This window comes from Eschrichtius robustus, chromosome 3 (genome assembly GCF_028021215.1).
Source record: "Eschrichtius robustus isolate mEscRob2 chromosome 3, mEscRob2.pri, whole genome shotgun sequence".
NCBI lineage: Eukaryota > Metazoa > Chordata > Mammalia > Artiodactyla > Eschrichtiidae > Eschrichtius > Eschrichtius robustus.
In genome coordinates, this window is record NC_090826.1 from 148,331,466 (window position 1) to 148,341,883 (window position 10,418).

The window sequence follows — 10,418 nt, forward strand, 5'->3', positions numbered from 1 at the left end:
AGTAGCCAAAGGATTTTGGGCACCACATTCAAACTTTTTCTCCCATGATGAATAAATAACAAATCTATTGTGTTTAGAACCACTTCTATTTTTTGAAATCAGGTTATAATATTATCTTTTGATTTCATTATTTGTGCCTTTGTGATTCAAGCGGACATTACACATATTAATTTATTATAAGACAAACACAGGTTTGAATCCTGGCTCTGCCTCATCTCACTATATGACTCGAAGAAATCAATTCCTGCTTCTCAGCTATTGCTTTCTCATTCATAAAATGGAGATAATAACAACAAGCTGGTATGAGGACTATATGATATGTGTAAAAGAATTTTGTAATTATTGAGTACTACACAAAATACATTGTCTTTTTGAGAAATATTTATTTTTAAAAATCAGAGACGTTTCAGGGAATTCCCTGGCAGTCCAGTGGTTAGGAGTTGGCTTCCACCGCAGGGGGTACAGGTTGGATCCCTGCTTGGGGAACTAAGATCCCACATGCTGCACAGTGCAGCCAAAAATAAATAAATAAATAAAGTTTAAAAAATAAAATAAAATCAGAGACTTTTCTCAGGGCTTGAAATTCTTATACACTAAGTAAAACGTACTTCTATTAACAATTTATAATAGGAGCCAATATATAAATATCCTGAATATAAGAATCAAAAGTAAAATTATGCATGCATGTTTTATACTCATGTATTTAAATACCTTAATATTAAATATTTTGACTGCCATTACTTTTGGTTTCTGTCATCCACTCATTTTAGTGAATCAGGATGATAAGGATTTTAACTGACATACTTAAGTGATACAGTTTACTGCTCTGCATAAGAAGAACAGCTTTCAAATACAACAGCATTACCACTTATACAAGAGGAATTGAAACAAAAAATCAGACTAAGTAAAAATTAAAATGATATATTTGTATATGTAACATTTTATTAATGGAGTTAGATTGCCTAGGCTCAAATTTCATCTTTAGCATTTATATACTAACTGTGACCATGGGTAAGTTAAATTTACTTCAATTCTGTGCCCCATTTCCTCATTTATAAAATGGGAATGATAATAATAGTACCGCCCTTATAGGGCTTTGAGGATTAAATGAAATATAGCATGTAGTTGTGCTTTTAAACATGTTTGGTACATATCAATCAAATGTTAGAGACTGTAATGGTATTCTCCCAATAAGAATGGGGTATTAGTGTGAAATTCAGTGGAAGGTTGGGCTTAATTCCTAGAAATGTTAGATGGATTACACTTAGGGAGGGTAATAGGATTACATGACATGAACCCTCCTCAAGTTAGTATTTTAGGAAGACTTCTGAATACCAGTTTGGTATATGTCACATTGCTGAAAAGCATCAGCAAAACTAAATTATTTTATAAGATTTGATTGTGCTTCCAAAGTATTTATGGGTAGAATTTAGAAGGAAGTGACATTGTCTCTTAGTAATTAAGGAACTTTAAGAAAGTTAGGATTTTTAAAATAATCCATATTTTCCTCAATAGCAAATATTTAGGTATAAGGAAAACAGGTAAATTTTTAATTTAAACGTCACAATTTTCAACCTAGACTTTCATATCACAACTGTATATTATCTTGCTTTTATACTATGCTTAGTATCATAAGATTAAGTTTATAGGTCACCAAGCAAAACTTGACAATGAGCTTTTTTTTTTCCTATTCTATTACCATTCCATTCCCCCCCATTTGCATTTCCACTCTCTACTCATAAGCCATGAGTACATAAATAATTATGTACATGAATAGCTCTCTTTTAATTTCTTAAATAATACAGGGTGATATGCCAATGGTCATACCTATGTTTTTTGTCCCACTCCTTTGACAAATAAAAATCTTATATTTGTAGTATCTCATATATATATATATATGTTTAAATACATGTGTCATATATATAATTTTGTATCTATAGATATCTTATATACAGTCTATTACTCTCACTTCTTCCAAAGAGATAAGCAATTGAAGACGATAAAAAAAGGAAAACCAGAATTTATGCAAAGATACATAGCAATCAAAGGAAAGAGAATTTTATATTTTAATAGTCCCTATTGCTAATGGAAGATCCATTTATGCAAAATGTATATAAACTATATCTCATACTTCATCTAGCAAATCAAATATGGCTACCAGAAAAGTAGATACAGGAATTTGTTTTTTAAAAATATAGATTTCTTTTAAAACCTTGTTAAACTGCCAAAATAGTACAAGGGATAATTTATCCTTTTTCAGTAGTCAGCACAGAGCAAATCTGCCACTCTCTAACAGAAACATAAAAACCAATCATAGGTAGACTGGACATGTCAGAATACTTTAAATGCTACCAAGAGAATACTTTGTTCATTATCTTAAGGGAAATTAAAAATATGTGGGCTGAGTTTCCTATCCCTTGGTCCAGCAGTTCATCTCTAAAGGCATCTCTGGACTTCCCTGGTGGTGCAGTGGTTAAGAATCTGCCTGTCACTGCAGGGAACACGGGTTCGAGCCCTGGTCCGGGAAGATCCCACATGCCACGGAGCAACTAAGCCCGTGCGCCACAACTACTGAGCCTGCGCTCTAGAGCCGGCGAGCCACAACTACTGAGCCCACGTGCCACAACTACTGAAGCCTGTGAGCCTAGAGCCTGTGCTCCGCAACAAGAGAAGCCACCGCAATGAGAAGCCTGCGCACCACAATGAAGAGTAGCCCCCGCTCGCTGCAACTAGAGAAAGCCCATGTACAGCAACAAAGACACAAAGCAGCCAAAAATAAAATAAATTAATTAAATAAATAAAATGTAAAAAAATAAAGGCATCTCTGTCAAAACACTCCATAGTCTTTAACATACATTTTCTTTGAAAACTGAGGATTTTATATCTGGTGATCATAAACAAAACTTGCATTTTTCATTACTGTTATAACCATGGTAAAAATTAACATATAAAATTTAAAACTCCAGCTATAATGAAATTTAATTATAAATTTTAATGATTAAAAGATGGCCTTTCAACTTTAAAGTTCCTTTCTTCTTCAAATCAATTTAAGATATACTGAGCGCCCAAAAGGCAATATTATAGTTATGTTAGCAGCTCTATTACTTAAATAAGCCTCACCTATTCTTTTCCCTGAAATCAAAATTGTTTCCCATTAAAAATAAACTTTAAAAAGCAGACCTTCCCAAACCTTCTTCCAAACTGATGATGGCTGCTTGCAGCTGATTTTGACTGACTGCTTCAAGAGACAGGCCCGGACGAGAGGACTCGGGGACGAGTGGTGGCAGCAGTGCTTTGCTGGAGTGGCCTAACAAGCAGATAGTTGCCACAGTTTGAAATTCTGCTGAACAGCTTGCTGCTGCCCAGGATCATTCACTGGTCAACATTTTCAGATCCAGTTAATTGTTAAATTGGGGATCCCTGGAAGGATTTATCATTTAAAGGAAGGTTGTAGTCTATTCGCATCACTTCAAAGCACGACAAGAACTTGTTCCTGGCGAGGTTAGCGTAAGATGCAGACATGTAGACGGATATGCAAAGAGGAGGCAGGTAATATGTTTGAAACCAACAGTTATCAGGAAAGAAAAGTTAGTAGGGAGATAAATGAGACGAATTAGTCTTCAAACCCTTTACAATATTAAAACGGATGTAGCGGACCATAACATATCCCTAGGCGTGTAGCATTCATTACCTAAACAAGAAAGTGAACAGCAAGAATGAAACAAGCAAATAGCACTTGAGATATTACCAGTACAAATTTTCAGGGTTGGTTACTTTTATTTTCATATGTTTGTCATGCACTTATCTATTTAAGCTTTAGGGAAAATAATTCACTTACCAATTACCGTTAAAATAAATAAAAGTGTGGCGACAGCTGAAGTTCCATAAAACATGGTACTGATATTACAAGCCAGCAGTTGTGTGTTATTCTGTGTGTTCGGCACTAAAACTGGTGGCAGCAAAAAGCCAACTGCAGTTCCAAGCTGTAAAAGAAACAGTTCTGTTAATTCTTTCTTCTTATTATGAGAAAAAATAGTAATTAATCAGCATAAAGACAACCACTATTGCAAGGTCCTTTCGTAAGCTCTAAAGCACCATATTCTAATGTCTTTTTACCATACCATTAAAGGAAAATTGCTGTCAAATATCTTCCCTATTCAATAAACATTTACTAAGCTCCAACCATCCAAATGATGCTGCTATAAAGTTGTGTAAGACACACTCCTTACCCTTTGGCTACTTACAATAAAAAAGGAGAATAAAAATACACACATACACACAAAAAATGCTGAGAAAAGACAACCTACAGAATGGGAGAAAATATTTGCAAATCATATATTTGATAAGGATCTAATATCCAGAATATATAAAGAGCTCTTACAACTCGACAACAAAAAGACAAACATCCCAATTCAAAAATGGGCAAAAGACCTGAATAGACATTGCTCCAAAGAAGATGTACAAATGTCCAACAAGTACATGAAAAAATGCTCAATATCATTAGTTATTGGGGAAATGCAAATCAAAACCACACCCACTAGAATGGCTATAATTTAAAAAAAAAAACAGAAAATAACAAATGTTGTCATGATGTGGAGAAATTGGAACCCTTGTACACTGCTAATAAGATTGTACAACACTGCAGTCACCATGGAAAACAATTTGGCAGTTCCTTAAAAAGTTAAACATAGAATTACTGTATGACCTAGCAATTCCTCTCTTGGGTATATACCCCCAAACTGAAAACAGGTATTGAATATTGTACATGAATATCCATAGCAGCCCTATTTGCAATAGCCAAAAGGTGGAAACAAGCAAATTGTCTATCAATGAATGAATGGATAAACAAAATGTGGTATATCCATTCAATGAAATATTATTTAGAAAGAATGAAATACTGATAGATGCTGTAACATGGATGACCTTTGAAAACTTGCTAAATGAAAGAAGCCAGACACAAAAGGTCACATACTGTATGATTCTATTTATATGAAATATCTAGACTAGGGAAATCCATAGCGAAAAAACAAATTAGTGGTTGCCAGGGGCTAGAGAGGGGGGAATGAGGAGTGACTGCTTAGTGGAAACTGGGTCTTCTTTGAGGGTAGATGAAAATGTTTTGGAACCAGATATAGGTGATGGCTGCACAACATCGTGAAGGTACTAAATGCCACTGAGCTGTACACTTTCAAATGATTAATTTTATGTTATGTGAATTTCACCTCAGGAAAAAAAAATTAGGCCGACTATGATAATCACAACAAGAGAAATAAAATCAAAGTATTAAAGGAGGCTCAGTGGAGGGAGATTTCAGATTCTTTGGGGGATGGAGGTGAGACAGAAGGGCCCAAGATTGGTTTCAAAACAGAGGCTGAGGCAGAGATAGTAACATTTACCAAATATTTCATTTGCTCCCTATAAAAAGCTGGATAGAGACAGTTAAACAGGTAATTACAAGTGTAGTAAGAGCAGTACTGTGATGAGAGGTAGAGGGTGCCAAGACTGGGAAGATCGTGTAATTGATCATTCAAGCAAGAACACTAGTCAGAGTGAAAGGGACCCCATGAGCAGCTGTACTGGGCAACAGATGTACACCTGGACTATTCTAGGCCAGCTGGAACATACGGTCACCTTAGCTAAGAGAGTACTTTGGAGGAGCACCTTGTATAGACTTGGGGTTCAGGAAAAATTTCTGAAGGAGCAAAGATCTGAATAAGAAATTAGAGTTAGCCAAGTGAAATGGAAATGTTCCCAGTCAAGTAAGTCAGAAAGAGAAAAATAAATATCGTATATTAACGCATGTATGTGGAATCTAGAAAAATGGTACAGATGAACTGGTTTGCAGGGCAGAAATAGAGACACATGTAGAGAACAAACGTATGGACACCAAGGGGGGAAAGCGGGGGTGGGGGGGGGTGGGATGAATTGGGCGATTGGGATTCACATGTATACACTGATGTGTATAAAATTGATGACTAATAAGAACCTGCTGTATAAAAAATAAATAACATAAAATTCAAAAAAAAAAAAATGTTCCCAGTCAAGGGGACATCATGTACAAAGGAAGGAGAGAGCATGACCTTGTGAGAAACTGTAAGCAGTGCACAAGTCCCCTCAGAGCAGAGAAAGAGTCTGTGTATGAGGAATGGAGGCTGTGCAGAGAGGTGATGCTGAGGAATTGGCAGGAGGCAGAACTGGAAGGTCTCACTTGACACTTAAGAGGGTTTGAATTTTTTCCTAAGGGCAATGGAAGACACTGCAGGGGGCAAGGGAGTGTCCAGGACAGATTTGCACATTAGAAAGACCACAATGGACGAATGTGGAGAACAGAGGGAAGAGAGCAAGAGCTGCAGAGATAGGAAAATCAGTTAGCAAGCTCTAGGTGAGAGCTACGGGGGGTCAAGGCTAAGATGGTGGCAGCAGAAATGAAGAGCAATGAGCTGGGAGACAAGGTAAATTTTGATTGGTGGGGTCATATGGGATAGTCAAGTGGAAATATCCAGCTGACCAGTATCTACATTAAGTCTGAAGCTCATTCATTTATTGAATACATTTTTATGGAGAATCTACAACGCACCAGGCACTGTAATGAATGCTGTACATTCAGACGATGTGCCTATTTCATGAAACTTACAACCTAATGGTGGGGATGGGAGAAGAGTAATAATTAACAATTAATATATAAACATAAATACATCAGACAGTGATAAGCACTACATAGAGGATTAAAGTACAATATTGTAATAAGACAGCGACTGGGCAACTCTAAATGGGATCCTCAAGAAATGCCACTGAATGATATTTAAAATGAATTTAAACTGAGAGCTGAATGATAATACGGATATAACAATGTGATCCTAGGAGGAAGAACATTCCAGACAGAGAGAATGTTTTTGCAAAGGCCCTTATGAAAAATGCAAGCTTAGTGTTGTTTAAGGAACCAAAAACATATTAGTAAGGTTTTGTAGTCCAGAGTAAGGAATTTAGATTTAATTTTAATTACTATGGGACATCATTGGAGAGTTCAAAGCAGAACTGTGACATGATCTGATCTATGTTTTAAAAGGTTCTCTCAGGAATTCCCTGGCAGTCCAGTGGTTAGGACTTGGTGCTTTCACTGCTGGGGCCCGGGTTCAATCCCTGGCTGGGGAACTAAGATCCTGCAAGCTGTGCAGCATGGCTAAAAAATTTAAAAAAAAAATTTTTTTAGAAGGTTCCCTCAGGTTAGAGACTTGGCACAGTAGATGGGTAGTTAAAAGACAGGGTTCAGGAATCAGACAGACCTGAGTGTGAATTCTGCTGCTAATTAGCTGTGTGACTTTTGGAAAATAATTTTATCCCTTCAAGTCTCAGCTTCTGTATATATAAAATGAGGAGACTAATAGTTCCTACCTTACATAATTAAATTAAATGAAACAATGTGTGTAAAGTACTTAGCATGGTGCCAGGTTTAGTGAATGCTCAATAATGTTAAATATTACTATGAATGATCACTCCATAATCTAGGCTAAAGATGCATACTTGGGGGTCGTGAGCAAGTGCAGAGCTACTAGAGCCAAGGAAGGATTCGAACACTTAGGGAGAATATAGGAGGAAGGCCCAGAGGTATGCTAAGTGTTAGAGGGAAATCTGCCTATGAGAAAACATTTCCATTTATTATCCATGAAATAGATAATCCATAGATATGGAGTTGATAATATTTCCATCATGCTCAATGAAGTATTAATCTTGCATATAATTTCATAAATGAAAAAATATTTTAAGGGAACAGTTCCTATCCAAACATGCAGAAGCAACCAACTAAAATATCAGTCACAAATTATTTTGGATATACAACTATATTTCAAGCTATCCCTGCTTCTGTACTTTTAAAGGAAATAAATATAAAGCAATAAGCCCACATGTAGAGTTAGTCTTTACATGGAATTTAAATAGATCTTACTGTGATCTTGAAACAAGTGTTAGACCAGAAGTAAAAGAGTAACATTCTTTTGTTACATAGCTACATGATATATGTATAGAGAGAGGTAACATTTTTGTTATACAGGTCTTTTTTTTTTTTTTTAAGCAATTTCTTTTAAAAGTCTTTATTGAATTTGTTACAATATTGCTTCTGTTTTATGTTTTGGTTTTTTTGGCCCCAAGGCATGTGGGATCTTAGCTCCCTGACCAGGGATCGAACCCGCAACCCCTGCATTGGAAGGGGAAGTCTTAACCATGGGACCGGCAGGGAAGTCCCTTGTTATACAGGTTTTTAACTTGATTCTCCTCAAGCTGAATGAACACTCAATATAATTTACATAAAGTATCATAGGACTCCATATGCAAAATTTAAATTACAGTAAAAGGACCATTCTGCAATTAAAACACACACACACACAAATTCTACCTAATAATGCTACTGGAATGCTAATGAATTTGAACCTACGGTGTTGGCAAAGTCTAGGAAACAGTTTAATGGAGACTTGCCAAAATAAGCCACACTTTTGCAATGGATTCTATGATCTATGATTTGTCTTGCATTTTCTTACCGTTAAAATTTGGTAATAGGACTCAGTAATGCTGTGAGGTCTTTATCACTAGATTTATTTAGCGATCATTTACAATGTCTGTTATGTACCAGGCACTCTGCTGACTGCTAATATATAAAATTAAACAGAAGCTGTTTACATGGACCACTCAAGAACAAATTTCCCAGAACCCAGCACCTTCCTTTTGCAAAGAATACACTGATGACAAAAATAATACCTACTTCAGACTCATTCATTATTGCACTGACAAGTTTTCTATGATGTTAGGCCTAGATATGGGCCTGTACCGGTAATTACTTTACAGGTAATTCTCAAAGATGACCAGGTAGTCATTTTAAACTGGTTTTGAAAGGTCTGTCTTCACATATAAAGCAAAACCCCTCTTTAATCCAAGACTGCTTCCTATTTTATGACTGCTCATCTCTCCTTCATTTATAGAACGCCTCCTAAGGGTCCATCCATATACTTAGCTCACATGGCCTATGACGTTTTATCTGGTCCTTCAGAATCCGATTTTCATCTATTACCCTAGTCCTTACCTGATTACCTAGCACGGCGGTGGCGCAAGCTGTGGACACCTCCTTGGGCCCAAACCACACTGAAGCGATGTGGGAGGGCAAGCCGAGGATGAACACCTGGGCCACAGAGCACAGGCACTGGCCCAACATGGTGACCCAGAAGAGATGCTGCTGGACGCTGCCGCACTTGATCCAGGCGCCCAGGCAGTTGAGGCCGGAGCCCAGCAGGGCGGTGAGCCGCAGGCCTCTGGTATCCAGCAGCCAGGTGGCCGGGAAGATGAGGGGCACGTAGGCCAGCATGTACACCATGGACAGCCAGTCAATGTGCAGCGAGGAGACGTTGTAGAAGCTCTCGAAAACGTTGCTGATGATGCTGTACTGGATCCACTGAAACGCGTTCACCAGCGAGTACAGGCTGAAGATCAGTAGCACCAAAAAGCGCCGCGCGGAGAGCGCCGTCCGGGGCACCAGGGTGCCCTCGACCGCCGGCGTCTCCTCGCCGGGGTCCTTGGGCAGCAGCCGGGCCTGGGTCTCCTCCTCTGGGGCCAGCGGAGTCTTCGGCCCGTCCAGAGCTCCCGAGGCGGCCTTGGGGCTGTCCCGAGAGACCCCATTCAGGGCCAGGCAGCCGGCTTTGGGCCCGTTCTGCGTCTCCGCGCTCACCTTTCCAGCCGGCGCGTCCCCCGGGACCGGGAGGTATCCGTTCGCGGGCGGGTGCCCGTTCGCCACCGTTGTCCCCTCCTCATCGTCGGGCAGTGCCATGTCCCTGGGCTCCCCGGAGCCGCCTGGCGCCCCCGCCCTCCTCCCAGCCCTGCAACCCCAGCCCAAGACTCGAGGCCCTCCCTGCACCCCAACCCCTACCCCTCGGCCCACTGCTCCTGCCACCCTCTCCCCGGCCGAGTGAGCCTCGGTCTGAGCCGGGAGCCGCAACCCGCGCTGCGTGAGTCCGCAGGCGAAGTCCTCGTCCCCGTGCGCGGCCCGGCGGGCTGTCACTCAGGGCCGGGCCGGGCCGGGAGAGAGCAGTGTCACTGCGCGGTGAAGGCCCGCTGGCCAATCAGCGGCACCCTCGCCCGCCGGAGCCAATCGGGGAGCTTCCGGAGGGGCGGGGCGGGAGTGAGTGCGCGGGGCGGTAGAAGAGGAAGGCCACGCTGGAGGTCTCGGCTCGGTGTTCTCCTCCTGGATGGATGCCGTGGCCATAAGTCCTCCGACCTGGGCGTGGGCGGGCGGGAGGCGCATTGGGCAACTCGGGACTGGGAACGAGGGTCTAGGAGAAACAGGGGGGAGACAAAGAGGCAGACGTCAGTCTCTCCACCTAGAGGGGCTCCTCTAGGGACAGGTCTAACACTGGCAGAGGACGAACTTGGCCTCTCGG

General features: G+C 40.2%; 1 protein-coding gene across 2 annotated transcripts in view; it reads right to left on the minus strand.

The window, feature by feature from the left end:
- The window catches only part of FLVCR1 (FLVCR choline and heme transporter 1), a 37,237-nt gene extending 27,389 nt beyond the window's left edge, over positions 1–9,848 (minus strand). For both annotated transcript variants that reach the window (XM_068541450.1, XM_068541449.1), the window contains exons 1-2: positions 9,071–9,848; positions 3,839–3,983 (exon numbers count right to left, since the gene is read on the minus strand). In XM_068541450.1, the coding sequence (XP_068397551.1) occupies positions 3,839–3,983; positions 9,071–9,808 (883 nt within the window). In that variant the 5' untranslated portion in view covers positions 9,809–9,848. The remainder of the gene's footprint in view (positions 1–3,838; positions 3,984–9,070) is intronic.
- Between the last annotated feature and the right edge of the window lie 570 nt (positions 9,849–10,418).